The sequence below is a fragment of the Aptenodytes patagonicus genome, chromosome 2 (genome assembly GCF_965638725.1).
Source record: "Aptenodytes patagonicus chromosome 2, bAptPat1.pri.cur, whole genome shotgun sequence".
NCBI lineage: Eukaryota > Metazoa > Chordata > Aves > Sphenisciformes > Spheniscidae > Aptenodytes > Aptenodytes patagonicus.
In genome coordinates, this window is record NC_134950.1 from 32,508,202 (window position 1) to 32,531,992 (window position 23,791).

General features: G+C 42.3%; 1 protein-coding gene and 1 long non-coding RNA gene across 3 annotated transcripts in view; one reads left to right on the plus strand and one right to left on the minus strand.

Moving 5' to 3' along the window:
- The window catches only part of PAG1 (phosphoprotein membrane anchor with glycosphingolipid microdomains 1), a 116,766-nt gene that overhangs the window by 70,344 nt on the left and 22,631 nt on the right, over window positions 1-23,791 (plus strand). For both annotated transcript variants that reach the window (XM_076329496.1, XM_076329497.1), the window contains one exon: window positions 22,961-23,172. In XM_076329496.1, coding sequence (XP_076185611.1) covers window positions 23,048-23,172 — 125 coding nt within the window. In that variant the 5' untranslated portion in view covers window positions 22,961-23,047. The remainder of the gene's footprint in view (window positions 1-22,960; window positions 23,173-23,791) is intronic.
- On the minus strand, window positions 21,792-22,667 carry LOC143157355 (uncharacterized). Its single transcript, XR_012994766.1, has 3 exons — window positions 22,477-22,667; window positions 22,228-22,330; window positions 21,792-21,847 (listed from the first exon to the last, which is right to left on the minus strand). It is a non-coding gene; the product is annotated as an uncharacterized LOC143157355 (long non-coding RNA).

The following is a 23,791-nucleotide window of genomic DNA, read 5'->3' on the forward strand; positions in this document are numbered from 1 at the left end:
GCAGTTGAAAAATGTTTGGAATGACAGTGTAAACTTCAGGGAGAAAGGGAATTAGATAAAAGAATCTGTGAGAGTGGGAATAATAATGTGAAGGGGAACAGACTGCTGGTGAGATCTTTTGGCCTAGGTTTTGAAAAGAATTCAGAATATGATCTGCAATCTCTGTCTTTGTTTGGGAGGGGGAATGGGAGTTTTTCCATTTATGGTAAAGTGGAGTAATAATGTCATTGCCCCAGCTGTTAAAATATTTTAAAATCTACTTCAAACTGATTATTTATTGCAGTGTTAAAGTATAGACTGTTGTGGTCAGAAGAAAGAGAGAAATTGGAATTGATCCCAAAAAGTGGGGTGAAAGCATAATTTATGCTTCCCTGAGAGGGGATGGGACCTCTAGTCCAGTCCAGCTCATTCTTGCTCAGTTTGGTAAGATACTGGTTTTTAGGAAGCCTCTTTGGATATAGCTGTAAGTGAACAAATCTCAAGGTTCAGATCGGCAAGGGGAACTTGGAAGCCTCCATCAAAGCCAGGGATAAATAGGATGCATATTTTAGTCTGAAAGTGCCATCAGGGTGGCTTTGCAAAGCACGTGAGGACCGTGGCATCCCAAGCATCTCTGGCATACACTTGAGAACTGACTTGTGTAAGGCAGTGTTTCTGCAGAAGGTGGATGGGCTACACGGGAGCTCCCATGCCTACAGCTGCTTCAGAAGCTGCTTTTTCATTGTGTTACAGAGTAATCTGTGATCTTTGCCTGCTTAGTCATTTCTGTGTAACACAGTCTTCAAATTCGTATCTACGTATCAGCTATTCCAGATGAACAGCAATAACTTTCAGCGTTAGGTAAATCTGTCTGTGAGATGAATTTATACTTGCTCTGTCGTAGACTGTCAGTAGCCTTAGACAATCCGCTATCATCAGACTAACTTGGTTTCTTTAGTTCTGCTCTTGTGGCACAGCCAGTTCCATTTCAGTGTATGTCAATTAAGGAGAGTACGCTCTAACAATATTTTACATTTACGCAGCACCTCTCATCCCAGAGTACTTTATAAATCATGTGTATTCAACACCACTGACCTTTTGCAGTCCCTTGAGAGCAGGAGAGCAACTGTTTTACAAAAGCAATACAAACCGTAGGAATTTTTTCTCTATAATACTGGGGGGAACCCATTAATTACGGAATGACTTATATGTTCCCTAAGCCACAGCTTCAGTTTTTAAAGACCTTTATTAAAAATTTCCTCAAGATAAGGTGCACGATCCTACATTTTGTGTACACCATGAACAAAGAGCTAATCCATCTTTCCAAGACTAGACCCCTGGAAACATTTTACTCTTGCCTCTAAATGAACATAAAAGTATCGCTACCTCTATACCTTGGCTGTCATTTTATCTCTAAATTGTCACCTCTTCCTGCAGAATCTGCCCCAAATCCTATAGTCTGCTTTCCCCCCTCAGCTGCTGAGGATCCTCCCATCTCAGTGTGAGAGGTACAGCAAAATAGATACATCAGAAAAACCTATTTAATTGCGAGGGATTCAGATGTAGCTGATCTTCTGGGGTATCAAGCTGAAGAAATTCAGCGTGGCTATGCTTTGGGGCAGCATATGCAGGGGAGAGATGGGCAAGGCCAAAGGAACAAGGAGAAGGAGGACAATGACGATGAATTAATCTTCCTGGCATTCAGTGCCCCTTCCCATAAACATTAAGAGGACGATCAGAAGCCTACTGAGATCAGTTAGCGTCTGTCCCTGCAGCACTGCAGCCATGGGGAATGGCAGCGGTCGGTGAGGGAGCGTGCGAGGTCCTTGGTCTGCCGGGGCATCCTTCTTGTGATGTGCAGAGGCTCAGCTTATGTGCAGGACTACCTTGGTGGGGACAGATTCCCTCTATTTACTGTAGGAAAAAACTCCAGGGGAGCTGCTTTCCTTGTTTTTAAAGAAGAAAATAGATATGCAGCCTGTTCTAGTACAGTATTTGCCAAACCAGCCATTCTGGAGGTTAATTTGGGCCTTATTTAATCTGTTGTTTTACACAGAAGGACAGCAACATTTCTATTTTAGTTGTACAATTCAGCAAATGGATTACAAAACCGCGGTTAACTGTGAATGCCATGGATGGTAACTCAGTTAATAGTAGATTAAAAGAATCTTTAGGTTTTCAGTGTATTGTTTTGCCATTTATCTCTCTTTGTAGCTTGTCTGGGTTTAATGTAGTTTATTCCATTTAGGAGCATTACTGAGACAAACCCCATTAAAGCAGGCATTATAGTCCTTGTTCTGATTAGCACTCAAGGCCACTAGATAATGATGCTTAAAAAAAAAATTTTGTGTTTCTCTCATGGTCATTAGCACTCTGATCGCCACCAACCTTCCTACAACAGTGTAAGTATTTTGTTTTTTTCTCTTTAAATCCCAGAGCCAATTGTGAATGCCTTTAATATGGTCTGTGGCATTTGAACTGTAACATTTATCTCAAAAATAACAATTCCTGCTCTTTCAGTGCTCATACCTGCAAGAAATCGGATCTTTGTATGTAAGACTTGTGGTCAAAAACTATCATTACTAGCTAATATTTTGCAAAGCTAGTTTATTTGGTCGATTTTCTTTCATTTTATTTTGTGCTGAGGCTTTCTAGACATTCAGGTACGTACATGTTCTTCTCAAACAACACCCTGACCAGAGAAAGACATTTGCACCACTCCTACCAAGATAGCGACTAATATAGGACCATTTCAATGCCGGACTGATACGGGCAATTAAAGTAATTTCCTCACATGATGTTTAAACCAGTGACATGTAATTCTAGGACAAAGCCTCTCAGCACCTCTTTCCGGCACTCGTCTGCACTCAGAGGATGAGCAGCTGCTATTACACGCTAATGTCTTTTGAGGGTGAATGGCCATTTTAGGACATGTTATTAACTCTGTGCAAATGGGTGCATTTTCCATCCTGGTGTACAGAGTTGACCTCACATGCTGTTCCCTTTACAGGTTTTAGTTTTGTTAACCAAAAAGAGAAACAAGAAAAATTATGAGTTTGACGAGTTGGGCTTGGCATCTTGAAGGATGGGGAATGTCCATCTGTAATTACACACTCCAGCAGTAGGGACCAGACCCCTCACCTTACAGGCACGTGAAGTTGCAGGTCTGTAAGGACAGTAGGCTAGCCAGGACAATTAACATTTCTAATAACACAGCCGACTCATTTTACCGGTATTGCGTTTTATCTACTGTAGATGAACACTGGTGTACCTGAAAAGAGGCGCTCACCGTAGTCTTCACCCTTTATTCTTACAGACCGAAGTCACCTTGTGTTTTCACTAACTTGCCAGCTCCAGGTGCGAGAGCCCAGCAGCCTCCTGAGGTCCTTTAAGCTGCTCATCAAAGCCTCAGAGCAGGCTGAATGCTTGTTTTTGTGAACATATTTCTACACAGAGATAAAAATTGCCGCTTTTTTTTTTCTCTCTTCCTCCTGAAGAGGAAAAAAAAGTGTGCACAAAAAAGGTGTGGCATACGTAGCTTTATTATAGACTTGCTTTGGCTTATGACTCTACTGTATTACTACCGACAGTGTGTTTCTGGCGGTGGCCGTGATCCCCCAGCCCCAGCTCTGGCGTGTGGGGGACGAGTGACCAGGAGTGCCAAATTTAGAAAATGCTAGTAATTTTTGTTGGACTGTTTCTCTGTTCTTTCCATCAATATAAACCTTCTGAGCACAGAAGCCCTTTCTGCCCTTTTATCGTATTGCAGCCCAAGCCACCTAATCTGTACTCCTTTGGTTTGGCCATTTTTTGATGAATTTTGCTCACTAGAGCATCCAGTTCTGCTCTATTCCTACTATTTGTTTCGTCTAGCCTTGTGCAGAGTAGATAACTAATGCAGTAGTTAAAATACCATCCTGTTAATGCTCCATACCAGAGATGGAAAACTGCTTGTCTCAGAAGCAGTTACACATGAACCAGGCTGAAGAATGAGCTTCAGAGTGGAATAACGCTGGATTTAGCGTTCAACCAGTCACCACACTAACTGGATTTGGCCTGTTACTATTTTTATCTAGATAGTTGCTGCAGTTAAATTAAAAGCCATTTCCCAATTTCTAAACAAGAGAAGTGAACCAGATCTCTGGAAGATACTATCTTAATAAAATCCATTTAAAAATATGTAAATCCTCACTTGTGAATTCCTGATAAGTGGAGAATAAATTCCCACAGTTCCTTATTTATTTAATTTATATGCCATTATAACTGTGAATGAGGCTTTACAAAACCACAGGGACACAATCTTTGCCCTAAAGAGATTGTAGCTGAAATTAGACACAACTTATAACCAATGGCTTCAATAGACAAAGCAGGATTACACCAAATAAAAATGATTCATATTGTGTATATTGTATACGTTGTAAGCTTGTGATAATACAATTATTTGGAAAAGACCCGTTTGTCACCCCTGAATGTGGTGATTAATAACAAAGCTCTGAAATAAAGCCATCATTAGTGTTTGCTGGTTTAAACCAGAAAACTTGAGACACTAATGACTAATCATTGCTTTCCTAAGGGCGATTTAATTGAAAAGCTGGATTTAATGGAGGCAATATTCAGTGGCGTATTTGACTTTCTGGATGCTGTGGCCTCCAAGGACCTTCACTCCATTTTTAAACCGTTCTTCTAAGCTAATGACATTACGTTTGCCTTCTGTGTTTTATTACATGATGAAGGTAGAGCCTCTCGGAGGCTCTATCAGGACTTCCACGCTTTCTTCACCCTTCATTGTGGGTACACAGTGGATAATAAGATTTCTCTGAATTTTAAGTAAAGGAGTGTCTTACTCCATACATGTAGAGCTCTTTTTCTACCATTTAGTTACAAGTACCTGTGTAATATTTTGTTTCTGGGAATAAGCCGTAATTGCGGAATGCATCATTGTTTTGAGTGTTCCTCAGCAGAAGAGGCTATCATCCTCATGTAAATACTGCATGTACTTGTATCAAATCATCAGGCTTTATTCTGACATTTGAATATCTAGACATTTTGTTTAACAGGACTTTGGATAACGAACTGAGGTTTGGCCACTATTTCCAGAGCTCTGCTAAAATAGAGCTCATCTCATCTGCTCTCCGGAAGAGAGGAGCAGGTAACACGCCGGCGATGGGAGCAACATGGGCTGGGCGAGGGGCATGGGGCTGGAAACGTCCCCACCTTCTCAGCCCCTTCGGTGGCGAGGGTTGGGGTTTTTCTCCCCAGCAATCTGCTCAGATACGAAAGGGGGTTAAGTGTAGCTGCTCACCTACCCCACAGGATTCTGGTGTGGCTAATTAGTCAATATTTGCACAGCTCTGTGAAAATGCTTTAGAAGTGCCAATTATGAATTATAATTATCTTGTGAGGATGACTGGGAGTCCACGTTTGCATGTTGATTCAGGCCATGGGAGTAAGCCTTTCAAATAACAGCTCTTACTTAAATGCCTTACCTGTTCCTTATCTCTTGTTGTGTGGGTTTTTTTAAGGATGATGAGAAACGTTAGTTTACCCTCAGGAAAGACCAGGTCTGACTGTTTTTAATAATGAGCTATGTACTTAGTCACAGTAGGTAAATTTACAAACCAAGCAGGACACACTCGGAGATCGATTCTGTCTGTTCGGCAGATGGTTTTACACAATAGGCATCAGGACAAGACTGCTGAGACTTTAAAACAAATACTTCTAAGTAACATTGCCATAAGCCTGTTAATACAGTGGCAATTCCTGTTTTAAACTCTGCAGAGCTCCTACTGTATTTATATCCCATCTATTTACTGAAGTATAATAGATTTACTCTGGAAAGAGACTAAATCTCAGCAGATTTACACTGAAGGCTGACATACAAGTTTCAACTTACTTTCACAAAATAGTAACTAATGCTTAGCACTAACTGCAGGACACTTAGTTATTTTATTCATAGCAGCACACCAGTATTAAAGACGAAGCAAGAATAGCCTACAAAAGAAGCCCATGACTTGACGTACAGTTTTTGATATTCCTGGAAACTTTCTGTTGCAGCAAGAATGCTTTTGTATTTTTCTTAGGGTCTCTGCATTTTCTTGTAACTTTATAAATGTTGCTGGTCTCTTTCACTGGGTAATAAAAGGCTTTATTATTTATTCTACTTCTATGTAAATTAGTTGGGCAAATAGTTGCCTGTAATGCAGGTTTAATATTTTAGCGTGTAGATGTGTATGTTAATGTTGCATTAAATAAAAAGAAACCTAGAGTTGCACATAATTCCACAGAGGGGACACCGTTCTGCCTGCAGTTATTATATGAGAGCAACTGGGAACAGAATTGGGCCAGAAGTTCCCTGCATCTCTTTGCAGTAACATAAAATTTTAATGGGGAAAAATTACAGGGAAATGAACACTTTGTTTAAAAATGTTCATGAAGGGAGAATAACTTTTCTTTTTTTTTTCTGAATATGGGTCTTTTGACGGTTGTTTGCTAATCTTATGCTTACACATGCATTCTGTAGCTGCATAGGGACATTTAACACAATGTTGATATGAGCCCACACATTGATGCTCCAGCAGAGGGATCTTAAATATTCATATGATGACTAGATTCATGTGGTTTTATTTGCTTCTTTTCTTCTCTACTGGGAGTCCTAAGCACCATCAGATAATTAAACATTATAGGGTCTGTGGTAGTAAACATTTCTGAAAATCTGGACATTCATTTTTTGTCCTGCCAGCTGGAAGGTGTGTGATGCTCTGTTGTTGTTCTCCTTGGAGAAGAGCGTTCTTTTGATATTAGGCTAAAATGTTTCATCCTTACATAAATCCTTACAGCTTTCTGAGAAGGATTTTGTCCTAAAAGCACTCAGCCCTTGTGTAGGAAATGATTGTAGAGGAAGATGCTTGTATCTCTGTAACAATTAAGCATGATGGCACTTCGATTGCACTTTGGCCACAACAACCCCATGCAACGCTACAGGCTTGGGGAAGAGTGGCTGGAAAGCTGCCCGGCGGAAAAGGACCTGGGGGTGCTGGTTGACAGCCGGCTGAACATGAGCCGGCAGTGTGCCCAGGCAGCCAAGGCCAATGGCATCCTGGCCTGTTATCAGAAATAGTGTGGCCAGCAGGAGTAGGGAAGTGTAGTAGGCTGTACTCAGCACTGGTGAGGCCGCACCTCGAATACTGTGTTCAGTTTTGGGCCCCTCGCTACAAGAAGGACATTGAGGTGCTGGAGCGTGTCCAGAGAAGGGCAACGAGGCTGGTGAGGGGTCTGGAGAACAAGTCTTATGAGGAGCGGCTGAGGGAACTGGGGTTGTTTAGCCTGGAGAAAAGGAGGCTGAGGGGAGACCTCATCGCTCTCTACAACTACCTGAAAGGAGGTTGTAGCGAGGTGGGTGTCGGACTCTTCTCCCAAGTAACTAGTGATAGGACGAGAGGAAATGGCCTCAAGTTGCGCCAGGGGAGGTTTAGATTGGATGTAAGGAAAAATGTCTTTACTGAAAGAGTGGTGAAACATTGGAAGAGGCTGCCCAGGGAAGTGGTTGAGTCCCCATCCCTGGAAGTATTTAAAAGACGTGTAGATGAGGCGCTTAGGGACATGGTTTAGTGGGCATGGTGGTGTTGGGTTGACGGTTGGACTCGATGATCTTAGAGGTCTTTTCCAACCTTAACGATTCTATGATTCTTTGATTCTATGATGTTACTGGTATGAGATTCAACTGCAAATGAAAACTCCTAAATTTAGGCAAATACCTGCAAGGCACCTTCGGGCCCCATTATAGTCAGTGGAGATCAGGGCCCCCTTCAGCTGCCCACCCAGGAGCAGCTGGTGCCATTTGAGATGCCCTGGGACTTTTTTCATAGTCTCTAATCGCTATTTGAGAAGCATGAGAGTTTTCTGTAGGTCCTGTGCCATGTCTGCCAACCACATCCAGATGCAGGTTTCATCTGCCTAAAGAGAGGGCATTGAATGCTGTTTTAAATGCCATAGGCTATGCCCCTTGGCCTCCAGCTGTCACTCCAGAAGGACACATCTCCTGCATCAAGTTGTCCATCTCCGTGGACATATCTGCATAGACATTCAGATAGCCTGGATGTCTTCAGGCAACTCAAGTGGTCCTAGCTGCCTGTGTTTAGGCAACTAAATGGCATCCCTGTGGGCTGGTCAGCTGCATCCCTTGTCCGGCTCCATTGCCTGGCAGCCCCTGGGAATTCAGGAGGCTCATTCACACATCATTCACACATAGACACACTTGGGCATCTCATGCATCTCATGATGGGTGGCTGACTCCCACCCATCATGTCACACGTGTGTGACATTTCACTGAGCCTGCAGTGCCACCTGGGACTTCGTTGATAGAAAATGAAAAAACCATGGAAGGGCTGAGAGGAAGAAAGAAAACTGTAGTTGCTACCCGTGTTACTGCTCTGCTGTGCTCTGTAACTCAGCCGGTGGGACGCACTGTGGATTTGACCCATGGTCTCCCAGTCCTCCAGTGTCCTCTGCAGAGCCAGAGAACAGCAATCTGGGCAATCAAGCCAAGTCAGAAAGCTGCACCAGGGGGAAATCAGTGGCCCTGAGGCTTGATCACTGGGCATCACCAGGACAGTGGAATGAATTGGATGTCCTGAAATGGGTCAAGTGACTGTCCTTCTGAGACAGCAGTAGGTACTCTATGGTAACTGGCTTATTTTCTCCATCCGTTTGGGCTGACCTTTGAATTTTCCATCATCATTTTGCCTTTTCCTTGCCTTCGCTTCACCTGCATTTGCCAGCAGTGCTGTCTTTGCCTATTAGCAGTTGTGTACCAGCTGCTGTGCTTTTTCTTTTTTTGGCAGTTTCCATGCAGATTTTGCTTGCTTTTTTGCCCCAAACCTTTTTGGTGCACGTCAGCATTTTATCTGTTTGCATGCACTAGGGAATGATAGGAGCCACGATCTATTTGGGTCAGTGCATGCCTGTTTGTAACCATTCCAAAATGAGGGATTTTCTAAGAATAAATTCTCCCTGACCAATCTGGTTCTCATTCTTGCCCACACAATATCTGCTAGCTCCCTTCTGCTATTTTTAGACTTGTGAAACTGGGGTAAAGAGAGTGATGAGTCTTTCTGTTGTTTTTGCTTTCTTCCAGCTGAACTCAGTCTTGCGTTTCTCCTGTTAGTTGAATAACTCATGGAAATACATAGCAAAGCAAGTAGTTTAGCAGCTGCCCCAAACTAAGGTTTATGGTCATGTGTTACAAGTCAGCTGAAAATTGGAAAAGGATTCTCTAGAAGGATGGCGTGGTTGTTTTTCTGAAAGTAGCACGTCAATTTGATATTGCGTCTAAGTAAATGCAGAGGTGGATTACCTCTGCTCTTCAGGCAGTTAGCCAGCTATTTGTCGTAGTCAAGAAAATCTTTCAACAAAAGGAAAAAATAATTTACTATTGCTGCCATCAAATTAACCTGTAAGTGTTTCAGCTTTCAATAACTAATGGTCACCCTCTTGATTTGTGAGGGGTTTCTTTGAAAACTGTCCCATTAAACTGTTTCCTCCTGCAGAATCTGATTGCTTTACAGTAAAACTGTCTCCCTAAGCAATGGAGAAGGATAAAAAGAGGTTTGTTCACCGTATAGTGTTAGGTTATCCTTTAAAATGAGCCACGTTCAGGAGGGTGTTACAGCAGGCCTGAGCATGGCAAATTTCTCAAAGAATAAAGATAAAGCAGATGAAGTCCAGACTGCTTGCTGAAGGAAAAACAGACCTGAACAGGGTGTTATAACAGTGATGTAACAGTAAATTGTAAAAGATAACTAGCTGTTGAAATTGCTGGGGGGACGGGGGAGTGTATTGTAGCTGTATACATTCTTGAGCTGACATCTCATTATCGCATATATGTTTGTGTTGTGTATGTTACTTAATGTTATTTATCACATTTTAGGTAAGCAGTCCTATTACTTCATTCCTATCATTTCATTCTCTTTCCTAGAGTGTTTTCATGTATGTCTTGTCATCTGCCCTTTGTATTTCTGACATGCTCTGCCTTGTCTCACCACTTGGGCATCCTAATTTTAATAGGCCGTAACCAAAGTAATCAATAGATGTTGATATCAGTACTGGTAATTTTATAAGGCGTTTGTGTGAGTATGTTTGACTGGTATATGATTATAGAAAAATAATTCAGGGGGGAAGAAGTGCTAAAACAAAAATGTTGCCCAGAGTGAGAAATACGCAGCTAATGGCAAGGATGACAGTGCCCTGCTAGAAGGACCAAGCCTCGAGGTGGGTGGAGAACTGATGGCAGCTCATGGAGCTGTGAGGCAGAGGTAAGCTGTGGCAACACCAGCGTGGCCTCCAGAAAGGAGGAGGAGGCAGCTGTGGAAGGAGGAATGAGGCTCTGCGGGTGGCAGAGGGTGGGTGAAGGTACCAGAAGGCGGCAAGACAGCAGAGGCGGAGGCCTCCTGGCCGTGCGGGAGTGGAGGCAGTAGCTGCCTTTGTGGTGTGTGTGCACGTGAACGTGGGCTCAGGCCTTTGGTGCACGTGTGTGTGCATGCTGTGATCACATCTGCACAGCTGAAAGACTCTTCTCAGCTGCTGTGTGAGTGAGACATGCTTACTACTGACCAGTCATACAAAGGTTTCGAGCTTGCTGTCTGCTCCTCCCCTGGTACATCACCAGTGTAAGACTGTTCTGCTTCTTACCTGGTCTGTTTTGACTGTCTCTCCTATCCCTGGAGAGCAGTTATCCTATATCCAGTACGGGTTTTTGTCAAATTCCAGTCTTATTCTTCTCCTTCAAAACCTTAACAGGACCAAGTTCTGTGTGGAAAAAGATTTGAGTCAGCACAAAACCAAAACCTGGAAGAAGAAGAGCCAGGCTGGTTATTGATTGTGTGAAGTGATGTGATGCTCTGCTTGTCCTGCCTACCAGCAATTGCTTCTCTGTCATCATGCTTTGGCAGCTCTTAACTCAAAGTAGTAGCAAAGCTTCTTGCAGCAGGCATGATGTATGTATCCTCTCTGCAGTGCTACCCATATTGTAACGCTTCCTGCTAAAGTAGTGCTAATGATAGTAACATGGGAAAGTACAGAGGCAGGGGAAATCTCACAGCATTAGTGATGCTTAAATTGCGGAAAACCTGATGCCAACAGGCAGCAAAAAGAACAGACTGGAGGAAGGGGAAAAAAGGATTTTTTTTTTTTGTCATTTGTTGTTCAACAAATTCAAGTTTACAAGCTACAGGCCAAATTCTGTCTTCTGATTCTTGCTTAGGTGCAAGAGGAGTGTATTTTTATTAGGGATCAGGACGTATTCATGTTGAGGAAATGTTCTGCTTATACCAAGCTCAGATGCAAAGTGGTAGTTAGTAGATGACATTTAGGCTAGAGATTTCCCTTGAAACAACATGAGAAAGTATTTATTTTCTGAAGTCCATTTCCCTTCACAGATAGTTTCCTACCATTAAATATCCAGCAGTCAGGAGAAAGAGCCCAAAACTGTGACAGGCAACTTTATTTGCTGGATATGTAATATTCATACATAGCTTTATGGAGGGTTTCTTTTCCACTGAATATGAACCAAACTTCTCAATTAAATGGAGAAGGGGAAGACCTGGTTTTCATTAGCTGTGAAGACTTTCAGAATTACATTAGTTGCAGTTCATTAGATCTTATAATCATATTTGCTGTGTCATGATGAGGGAGTGAGGGGTTTGGGTGTGCGTGGGGAGAACCCAGCTCGTAGATCATTCCCACAGGACCTCTGATTAGCTTCTACTGCCTCAGTCCATCGGGATCGAGCCCCGAGCTTTCTATTTCCCTCTCCACAGCAGGAGAGCAGGCGGATAAAATGCACCACGTGCCAGAATTTTGAGGGGGGGGCAGGAAACAGTTGGGTTTATTTTGCCTCGCTACCCCACGCTGTTCCAGCTGGCAAGTGTGGCAGCACTGGCACCTCGGTGGGGAGGTGAAGCCGCAGGATATGCTGGACTGTCACAAGCAAGTGGTGTGTTCATTTGCCCCAGCTCTGCTTCCAACTGAAAGGACAGAATGACATGATAATGCTAGTCTCAGAGGGAAATTGCAATGAAATGGTGCAACAATGTGAGGCCATGAAAAGACCTGGTCTGTCAGTGCTGCTCCCACCGCGCAAAGGCTTAGCCACGTTTTCCATTCTGATGTGTCAACCAAGAAAGTCAACTCAAAGGAGTGTGTCTGAAGACAAGAATTCAAACCGTGTCTGTTGTACATTGCCTTTCTCAGAGGGTCACCACACATTAACCTCCCCTGCTTTTGTCCATGATTTATAGATATCTCCTCCCCTAATTCTAGGTGTCTGAAAGTTCACTGGTCTGTAAGAGGAGACTAGGTATGACCAGCTTTGAAGGTCATACCTAGTCTCCTCTACCTTTGAAGGTACCCCTCTCTCCACAGGTAGAAGTTAGTCTTTACTGACCATGCAGAGCATACAGGCAGCCAGTTTAGATTATTTTTAGATGACTGAAGTTAAGGCAGCACCTCCCCTCAAGGACCACACAGCTGTGTTTCCAACTCGAAGGAGAAAAGGAAGATCACATAGATAACAGCACTGGCTGGGGACACCGGGTGTCTGGGATCAGTTCTCACCTCTGCCAAAGAGCTCTTCAAAAACCAGCAAATCCTTCTCTGTCTTGGACATTTTTTTCCATGAAATGGAAGTTATTTACACAGGGATTCTCTCATGTGCTGCCTTGGTCTTATCTAGATAAAATGTAAACTCTTCAGGACAGGGACTGTCTCCAGCGATGAAGAAGGCTCTGCATCTATGCACCAAATATTTAAGAAAAGTTGACATTCCTAATGAAAAACAAATGCTAAAAAGTTAAAAATCACTTTATTGAATCAATTAAGAGTGAATAATGAGAAATTTGAGCTTGAAATAGCTCTTCACCTTTACAAAGCACATCACAAGATAACACTGTTTTCTTAAAATTCGTCTGTCGCCAAGTTAAATGACTGACTGCTGCCTCTCTTGATGTGGGATATTACACGGCTCAATTCTTACTAATTCCTTTTGCTTCAAGATTATTTAATCTTAAATATAACAGGCCCTTCTGATGTAATTTGTGCTCTGCCTCCAAGGACCATCACTTAGCTTCCCTGGAACACTCCTAATGTGTTCCTAAAGTCTTCCAGACTTTTATATCTATAGATTATATGCTAGTGTTGATGCTCAGTAATCTGGGCTTTTTAGATTTAAAATTCTTTTGATTAGGTTTTTCAAAATTGGAATTATTTTGGTGTGCTTCATTTTGGGGGGATCTCACTCAAGGCGTATGAAAAGGTTGTAATGTCCTGACAGTTGGATACAAGGCATTTTTTAAATTTCTCAGTTTAGGTAGAGTTGATCTCACTGTAAGTACTAAAATTTTAGCAATCTAAAAGTTAAGTATCAGTGGAAGTAATTTAGTCTTCTCCTGTGATGAGAACAGAGGTGAGATCTCTCAGGTGGGATCCCATGGATAGCACCTGGGTGAATAGAAGCCTGGTTTTAGAGATGTAAACATAGAGAAGTTGAATCCCACTCTAAGTAGGAGTCTTGTTTTTTTAAAAAAAACTTCTTCTTTAGCAGCATTTCATTGGGGATAATCAGAGCATTGTGTTTTGCTGCTGCATATTTTGCAATTTTTGTAAGTTCAGGGTCCTTTGGAAATTGGAAGTAGCCTCTGGAAAAGCACTATCTATCCGTTGTGTTTCATGGGCCTGATTCAAAGACCAGTACGATTGCCATGGACTTTTTCAGATGACAGAGGCAATCTCTGTGTGCGCCCACTTCCCGGGCTTGGGGGAATTTCTCTGTTTCCATTATTATTACCTGAGTTTGCAAAAGGGTTGCTCGAAATGTTGCACTGCAAAGACCGAAAGGGGACTTGGCATGGTAGAATTACATAAACAGCAAAGTGCAATTATAAACAGGCTGTGTTTAATATGAAATAGCATCTAGTTCCAGGAACAGCAAAGATATCAGGAGTAGTTGTGTCAGAGCTGGAAAACACTTCACAAAGACAGCTTTGATTTCTATACGCTCTAAAGTATGCAGTAATCGTGGTCTAATTACCTCACTGCAGCCAGAAAGGAATATGGGATGTTGTGGGGGTGTGGGAAAGAGAATAATATGCTACAATTAAGCTGTAATCTTTGGCATGGTCACTCATCAGATAAAGCTTTTCTGCTGTCGCATTCGAGACAGTCATTATTTAGCTGCTAAAGCCTGGGGAAAATATGTGGTGGTGTTCCTGGGAGCTGTTTCACAGAGACTTCATTATCAGTTTCTTCCTCAGCAGCTGGCCAAGCCCAGCCGATGCTCTGCATTTGCAAGCTGTGTCTGCAGCGCTCCGCTTTTCCCTGCTTGTGCTGGGGGGGGTTTGTACTGCTGGTAGTGAAATGAGGGTAACGTTATTACCCAGCATGGAATGAACTTGCGAGCTTTAAGTTACTGGTTCAAAAACCTGTTTGCTCAGGACCTGATTTATAATGGAAGATACCTTTGGTGGAGATTTGTGAGCATGTGGTTTATACGCAGAAAGACCTTGTGAATGTGGGAAATAAATGTGCTAGCTACGTGACAAGTTAGGTGCATAATGATGCACATGTATTAACCCCGGGATGCAGACTGTGTTTCACTGGGACATAATCATGTTCACATGCAATTATGCTCACCTTCCTTTGAAAATCTAGTTTCACAGTCTGCTAGAAAACCTTGCTAGTGAAATCTCATTTTCTAAAATTCTCCACTATTTTAATAGAAACTATTCCACCGCCTTGAAGCAAGCTTTTGCATTCACACACTTAATTGTTCATACGACTTTCCTGATTCTTCCCACTTTCCCAAATGTCTGTCTGAGGAGGAGAGGCAGCCTGCAATGCAGGCTTGTGTGGAATTGCTAAAATTCTAGTAGGAATAGAGAGGAAAGCGTGGGAGGAGAAGTCAGGTCAACTCTGAATATGTTGACCTTCAGGTGACGTGGTCTGACAAGGCATGAATGAGTTGATAGGAGTATGAATACAGATTGCGGTGTCGATCAGCATTTACTGCTGCAAAAGCCTTTTTTAATTTTTCTGCAATGCCACAGATAGATGGTTTCTGAGAGACTTGGTTTCTCTTTAGGAGATGTTAAGACTTGGAAGGGGTTAAAAGTGACCGGTGGTTTGGGACTGTTCAGTTTTGTCTTAGATCTGTTTTTGCATTATAGAGCACATACATCCTTTGATAAGCCAGCTATGATTTCTGTAGAAGTAGATACAGTGGGGAATTAGATCAGAACCTCATTATTCTGCTGCTTCACAAAGCAGAAACATGAACTATTTTGAAGGCTTATGGCATGCACAGTCTCTGCAAGGCTCGTCTGACAGCCTGCAACAGCAACACAGTCCATGTCAGTAATTCCTTCCAGCATCAGGTTTTCAGGACCAGGCCTTAATTATGTGCACATCTGGTCTCCTGCAGCAGTTCTTCACTGCTTGGTATAAGACGTGTCTGTCTTTAACTGTTCTCATTAAATGGGTGCTGCCAAGCCAAGCAGCTCAAAACACAACTGCACCAGAAGAGCTTTAATCTGTTGCAGGAAAGGATTTGTCCTGATTTAGAACCCCAAAAGTGAACTGCAGTAGGTACTGCATGAGAAAGGTGATCTTGGTCTTAAGGTTTGCATAGTTCAGTACTGGATCTACATATAAACAGCTAAAAGCTGAAACAAGGCAACACAGATGCAGAAGCAGTAACACAAATCGGTCTTACAACTTTTTTACAGTGCATTTGGAGGAAATTCACAATCTTGATTCTGGTGACAGTGTGGTGTTAGGAGAGGTTCTGCCAAGCAGGACCTCAGTCCAGACAGCCGTCCTGTCACTTCTTGTCTCCAGAAGCATTTCATTGCAATTGTTCTTATGCACCTAGCACCAATTTAAAGCAAAGACAATGTTTGTGTATTCAGGCTGTTCCATAGTATCATCTATTTTAATGTAACAATGCCTGAGAATTATCTGAATTTTCTCTTTTTGATAACATTTTAACATCTTTGTACTTACTTTATTAGGTACTCGTACATGCTTATTGCTATTTTGATATCTTTCAGAGGTTTTGTCACCTATAACAGAAGCGATTGCCCCAGGCAGCAAACAGAACTGGGAGAGAGACAGGAGCTGGTGAGAGGAGCTGGAGTGGGTAGAAAGCTGGGCATGTCCTGTGGTGGAGGAGTACTAGAGAGAAGAGAAGGAGCCAGAGCACAGGGGGATCAAGGTCAAAGTGACCCACTGTTATCAGATTCTCAGTCTGAGATACGAAGGATCTGGTTTTGCCAGGTTAGAACAGCCTGGCAGTTTTGGCAGCAGTCAAAAGGCTCTTTCCCAAACTAATCCCAAGCACCATTCAGGAGTTAACTCTGGTCAGGGACCACTCCTGGAAGACAATTTGGATACAACCACCATTCTGTGGAGAATAAGAAAGTTTAACAGTATGGGCTCGGGCTGTACCATGCCAACTGGCTGCAGTACAAGACAATGATCCCTGACATGTTTAATTTATTGCTATGCATGTAACCTTAATGTTCAGAGCACAACTCCCACCAACTTCTGCAGACAGGCTCCAAACCAGGACTTGCACTAGGAGATACCTTTGAAAAATTTGGCCCAAGTGTTTTGCCCATGCAGGGACAAATGCAGCCCTGATGGTGTCACAACATTTGGGTGTAACGCTGTATCAGGTTATGCTGTCAGGAATCCACCAGCTGTGGCAAGCTACAGAAAGGAGACGCTCAGGAGCTGCCTCCAGCTGCTCTGCCATTAAAGCATGGTGAGGCCACATGGTGGAAAAGGTCAGAAAACAGTTTCAATTTAAAATCAAGAGGTTTAGAGAAGGGATGTTTGGGTGAAGGAAGGGTGCTTTAAGTTCATTTTAACCCAGTTCACCATAGTGCTACACTTAATCTCGTGCCAGGAGGATGAATGGCATTTCCCTGCCAGCAGCGTGGTATTTCCATGCATGCAGAGAACAGTCCTGACATGGAAATGGTTCTGGATTGAGTAAAGTGCATCTGCCATGTCCTCCCTCTTCTCTAAATCAAGTGCGTAGTTTGGTGTGAACTCTTGTTGGTGCAGAAGTTGTGGTGATGGATTGCCTTCCTTTGGATGTTTTCTTTAGGGTGGCCTGAGGATGTTACATACAAGGGACGTGCTCAGTCTTTGGGCACTTGGAGAAACACTGCACCCGCTGATGCCTGAGCTGGGTCTGAAGTTGCAGAGGGAGTTTTCTGGAGAGGCAGTAAGGTAGCAGGACCTCATTACGTCTCCTGTAGGATGCTGGCTTCATAGCGAAAGTCTGTTTTCAGGATTTGGAGGAATAGAAGATAAAAGGATCTATGTCCAGGGGTGTAACTTGCACCTGCAGGACTGTTTCTGCTGCTGCCTGTTTGTTGTAGCCCAGGTTTCTGTTCCAGTTTTGTGTTTGAATGACAGTGTTTGCAGCTGGATGTAGACAAGAGGACATTAGTTTCATACTTCTCAGCCCCTGTCTCAGTTTGTGGTTTCACATATCTTGTACTTCACCATTTTCTGGTTTAACGCAGCTCTCTGGGGGCTTGCTACCAGAGCAATAAAAATTTCATTTAAAAATTAAGACCTTCTTCCCTGCTCTCCCCTCTCCCTCCCAGGTCTTCACTGTTGGGGTGGAGGGGATCTTCCAAACGATGATCTGACTGATCTGTTTTGCAGTTTAGCAGCAGATAACTGAAGGCACTGGGAGCAGGAGGGGTGGGAATGAGAAGAGAGCAGTAGGAGACCGAGCAGCTCGAGAAGGAGCCCTGTAACCAAAGCTCAGCACAGAGGCAAGCACATGAAGCTCCTCGGCAGTCCCCCTGTTAGCTGAATCCAGCCTGACAGCCCAGGACAGGGAGTCATGATCCCGCAGCCTTCCTCGAATCTCTCCTGTCCTGTCGCATTTGGCTTCTCGCTTTCAAAGTCCCTCAGTTGTCAGAACAATTTCTTCTCTTGCCTATGCTCCATCTATAATTCATTAAGAAACCCACAGAGGTGAAGCCGTCAGCTTTTCCCGCTCTTTCCCCTCTGGAAAGCGTGGGACGAGCGTGGTTTGCAGCAGTACATGAATGAAATGGCTATAAAACCCAGAAGCCAAGGGGAAGGTGGTGGGAGAGGGACACGCTGCCACCTCCTGCCAGGCCTCCTGGGCCACCAGGGGGGCATGGCGTCCGCCTCTTGCAAAGCACATCCCCTATGCGTTTCGCTGTAAGCTCGGGCAGATCTTTGCTCAGAAAACCCAGGTCAGATCCTGGACCCAAAGCACACTGGATCTGTCTGTTCCTGGGCTTCAAAGGAGTTCAGGTCTCAGTCCAAGCTTTTCCTCAGTTGTTGAAATTGTCACTCCAGGTGCTGCCTAAAATTGCACCCTGCATCTTATGCACAAAACTGCTTCACGCCAGATACAGTTTTTTATCCTTCAGTTTGGCAACGAATTTGCACTTGCACATCCTGCACCCCTATCATCACTGACTCAGGCTGAACTGCCTCAGCTCTGCTTTATCCCTGCAACAGCTGTAAGGAAAAATAACACATTATTCACTGTGAAAGTGTGGGTCATGCAATGAAATATCCGTCTTTTTGAAACTGCAAATGTAGTTGTGCATTTAAATGCAATTTTGAGGAAATGGCTACGGGCCACTAATGGCAAATATTGATGGCTAAAAAGCAAGAGAAAGTTGCCACAAGAAGGAGAAATTTTATTCAATATAGTGTAAGGATTAGTTTTCTGAACTGATAATGGCTTTGAAATGTGAACGCAAACCGTGGTTTGCATTTTGCCTTAGATGAAATAGCCAGTTTTCTTATCCAGGTATTCCAGGCCTGTCTCTATTACTCATTTTTGGAGTTCGGCATCACCAGCAACTTCTGTGGAGATTTCTGTGGAAAGGGTACAACGAAAGAAATCTTCATCTTAAAAAGATCATCACATACGAAAAAAAACCCAACAGTTCAATTGACTGTTACTCTGTCTCAGCGATGTCTCTCTGCAAGGTTAAACTATTCAAGTCTGGCAGTCTTTCAAGGGTGAAGGTAGGACTTTTTTCAAGCCCAGCAGATGAAAGGCCCTGTGTAAGCTCCATCTTTAGCAGCAGGGTTTGCATTCAGCTCTGAAGCACCCTCGCAAGAGCCACAAATCCCTGTCCCCGAACGGAGAGATTCACCAGAGGGCAGCACAGTATCACTTTTTATTGTAAAAGCAGGAGTTTACCATTTCAGCTGTCTTAAGAGCTCTTTGAAATTAGCTGCTTGTTGTTCCATAGTTATGATTGCAAATAAGTTTCTCTTTAAAGCTAGCCTCTGAAGCAGCTCCAAAATCCATTATATTAGGCACACATTAACATTTTACTGTCCAGGCATTCACCAAGTGGAAGCAGAGGGAGTCCAGATAGTTGTATTTTCAATGTATCTCTCTGCCAAGTTTCTGTCCAGGGCTGGTCAGGGCAGCTGATGGGTGCTTGTCCAGCTTCAAGTATTTCAGAAGCTCTCCTGTGTTAAAGGCACCAGCCCGAGTGAATACTATTTCAGCCTCATCGTTTGGGAGGCATTAAACAGTAGGAGTAAGCCCTCTGATGGCACTTCATGAGAAGGGTTCACAGAGGGTGAATGTAGGCATGCTTTTTTTGTATTATCATTATATTTACTTCTGGTTGTCCCATATGCTGAGCAGCTTCTAGGTTCTCTAGCACTTACGCCAAACTCTCGCCTTTCAAGGAGCTAAGAGGAGTCACTGGTCACAGCTTCCCTCATGCAGGGCTTCATCTGTCATCAATCTGTTCCAATTTACTGTTCTATTCTGCTTGCACAGGTAACTGGTGTCTCCAGCAGTTGCCTCCCCTGGTTCAAGTGCCACTGTACTTTTCCAACCTTTTCTGACCTCTTTCTCTCAACTTACAGTCAAAGCTTTGGTATCTGAATTCTTGCTCTTTGCTTTTGTTGTACATTAACTACATCTTCTGTCCTTGGTCGTTCTCTTTGCTCCATTTAGCTTCTGCCTGGTGGGATGTCTCATGTCTAGCTTCAGTCTTGCACTTCACTCTTGACATTCACACGTAGGTCTCCCTCAGCTCTCTCCCTCTGATCTCACTCCTTTTTAAGCTCAGCCTCAACTCTATCCGCTCCTGCTCATCCCAACACTTCCCAACTCTGTACTGAAGTCTTCAAAGATGCGGCTTTTCCATGGGGCTGCTCCCCATGCATCCTTAGCTTTCCTTAGCTCAAATATTATCTTTATTTAAAGGCCAGCAGCCTTAAGAATATATGTGTAGCATAAAAGAATAACTTTTCCTACCGTATTAGCTATTGGTACATTACTTAGTCTTCTGAGAGGAGTGTAGTATTGTTCTTCAGAGTAGGTATAAAATCATGAACTTAGTAGTAGAAATAATTTAAATTATATCTTTCAAGACAACTTTGTGTCTGCTTTGAAAAAAAAAAACGAGATTCTGTTTTAAGAAAAAAAAAATTTTTGAAAACTCTATTCTTTTTGTTTTATTTTTCTTTGCCCAATATTTGGGAAAAAAGAAAAAAAGAAAAAAGGTTTCTTTTTCATTTGCATTCTCTCTTTATTTCTTGGGAAAACTAAGGAAGAAAAGACAACAAAAATGCTGAAAAAAGATTTTATTCAGTTTTCATTTTTTTCACATTTCATTTTCGTTTCATCCTTTTTTCCCATGGAAGGAAGAAAATTAGTATTTTTTAAAAGAAAAAGGATGGGACAAAAGAAGGTAAAAGATCTTTTAAGAATAATTTTTAAAAGCTTTAACAGGGCAGAAAATGTCTTTGAAAATTCATAAAAAATAAAAGTTGAAAAGAAAAATAGTTTCTATTCAAAACACGTAACAAAGGTTTTGAGCTAGTTAAGGCAGCCAGTGCAGTGTGCTTTGTAGTGTTTTCTAAATTAGAACAGTCCATCACGTCTACAGGAATCCATCCCAGTGCACAGTGCCCTTGCACCTAATCAAAGAGGTCTTCGCAGACACCATATGAAGTTTTCTCCTGACTAAATCTGATTCAGCTTCTCTTATGGTCTCTCCATTTCACAGTCAGTGATGTGACTATGACTCAGTGTAGAAATAACATGAGTTTTGCTTTAAAATAGGGATGAGGCAGGGCAGTATCAGATTGACATCTGCAATATACATAATTTTTAGAGTGGTCTGCCATTCCTTTTAAATGTTTAATATTTCAAGCTCTACCAAGATAACCACAGAGGCACATTGCTCGGCAGTGGTCGTCCCCAAAGAGCGGTGGCTCTTTGGTGTTGGTGCTCAAGGCTACCAGTAAGACATATCTGTGTGGCAAGGTGTGCAACACCTGCTCTTCCCATCCTGTGTATTTATGGGCTTGGAGAAGTTACAGATTATCTGGCTTTCTTATAACTTGGCCAAGCTGGAAATACTTAACTACACTTTGAAGTTTGTCTTTTTCCATCTTTTGTTTGTTTCTTCCCATTTCGAGTTATTGCAATGCCATTAATATCTAAAAGAAAAAAAAAGCTTTTATCCACCATGGATAAATTAGTAAGAATTGGTTCTTCTTGGAAGGTGTCCAGAAGTCTGATCCTGCATAGTAGAAACCAATGAGCCCATTTTATGGAGGAACAGAAATGTTACTTGTAAGAGCTACCCAGTCACATAGCTTACTTAAGTTTCTTCTGCCGACTCACCAAATTTCCATTGATGTGAATGGTCTTTTTCTGGAAATTAATCTTTCTTCTCATAAGATTTTAATAACAAAATGGTGACACGGTGTTTTTACATACAGCTATGGTATTGGTACCTAATTGAATTTGCTATTACAAAGTGTGCTTCTGCTGCAAAGAAAAAAAATATATATGTACATACATGTTTTATATATGAAAATATATGTATAAAATTAAAGTAAGTCTTAGTGGCTTTGGACATTATTCAATCTTATGTTTGTGCTACTTTTTCATTCCCAAAAGATAACTGCTTATTTCTTAGCCATTGTATTCTATTTCAGTGTTTATCAATCTCGAAGTCTGGCTGAAAGCCTGTAAATAGACTTTGCATAACCTATTCCTAAATTACAGAGAAATTGATACCTTCAGCAGTGCAGAATGAAAGACTTCTTTTTAATTTTGCCATGTCAACAATGTATTACATGAAAAATATGTATAAAATTTTAGAATATATTGTATACCAAAACTTATATATCATAAATACTGTTTACCTGGGATGTTTCTCCAGGGGCTGCTGTGCTGTAGCAAAAGTTGTGTTTATTCAAGTTCTTAAAAACCACTCTGTCTACTTTTCTCATTAGTTGTTTTCTTAGACTCAGGTGGGGAGAAGCAAAAGAAGAAAGTTCAGTATTATTATTCTCCAGACATACTATTACGAAAATAAGCATTTCACATAGAAATAAGATTAGATTTGATCTGCTGCAAGAAAGGTTTTTGTGGTATTTCTTTCAAAGACTTACCTAGCTTATTTGTCACTGTACTTTAAGCACCGAATCACGTGCAGGCCAGAGACCTTGAGAGGGAAGCTGGTGAACGCCTGCTGCAGCTCTCTTTTTGGCTTGATAACTTGGCAGAAGTTGTAGTCGGTTTTGAAAGCTCACTTTTCAATGAAGTTAACAAATATTACTGCAAAATAGACTGCTCTGTCCCTCGAAGTGCATCTGTAAACTTTTTCCTCAAAATACGAGTACAGAGATACTGTACTACCTTTTATTCGTGTTGAGATTGTAGATAGGTAACAGCTTGCATTAATATTTGACAAGGTTTGTTCTGTGTCACCGTCAGAAATGTAGCTGAAAAGCTCTTTGGCTGGCTGACTTATACTTGAAACTGTTTTTTTTTGTAAGATCTGGATTTGAAAATCTCTCCTGCCAGATTTGTAGCTGTCAGGTTCATTATCTTCAAAATTTATACTAACCTCTAATAGTGTTTTGCTTTCTGCAGAAACAGAAGGTGCATGCAGCACAGATGCCAGCCTTCTCCAAGGAATAACCTCTTCATCCCCAAGTGACGCCAGCTCCTGCTAGTACCATGGGGCCAGAGGGTGGTTTCTTAGGCAGTGGACAGGTCCACGTCATCCTGTGGGGAAGTTTGGCAGCCATGACAACACTCTTGTTCCTCACGTTCCTCATCTTCCTCTGCTCCAGCTGCAACAGGTAAGGCTCAGGAGCTTAACACGCAGTAATGTTGCTTGAGTCAAATAGTGTCGGGATTGAAATAGCTTCACTAATAGTTAGCAAGAAATACTGAGGACTTAGGTACAGAAACAAAAAAAGTACAGTACAAAATCTGTTTTCAGAGCAAACCTGAATTTGAACAGTTCTTTTTTTTCTAAAATCTAAATTTTTTTAAAATTTTTTTTTGCTGTGAAGGAAAAATACTATTGATCTTGCTAGGTGCTTTATCCTAAGCTGAAGCCTGGAGCACAGGAGGATGCTGGCTGTCACGACCCGTGGTGCGCGGGAAGGGGAGCGGTGGTAGTACTGAGCCCCCATCCCTCCTGTGTGTCGCTGCCAGATCCCTTAGCTGGCAGAGCTAGGCTTGGTGCATTCTTCTGGATAGCAGATCACACCACTCACCTGAAACTGAGAAAATTAGATGGGCCAAACAGGACCAAAAAAGTATAGGTAGAAAGGAAAGGAAAGCAATTTTGATGCATTTCAGCTTTGCTTTGGCCACTCCTGGAGACTAGGAAATTGATCCTGCCGTTCAAGCCAGAATGAGTAAGAATCAGATGATGATACTAATTAATGGCTTGTACTCATACCCTATCCT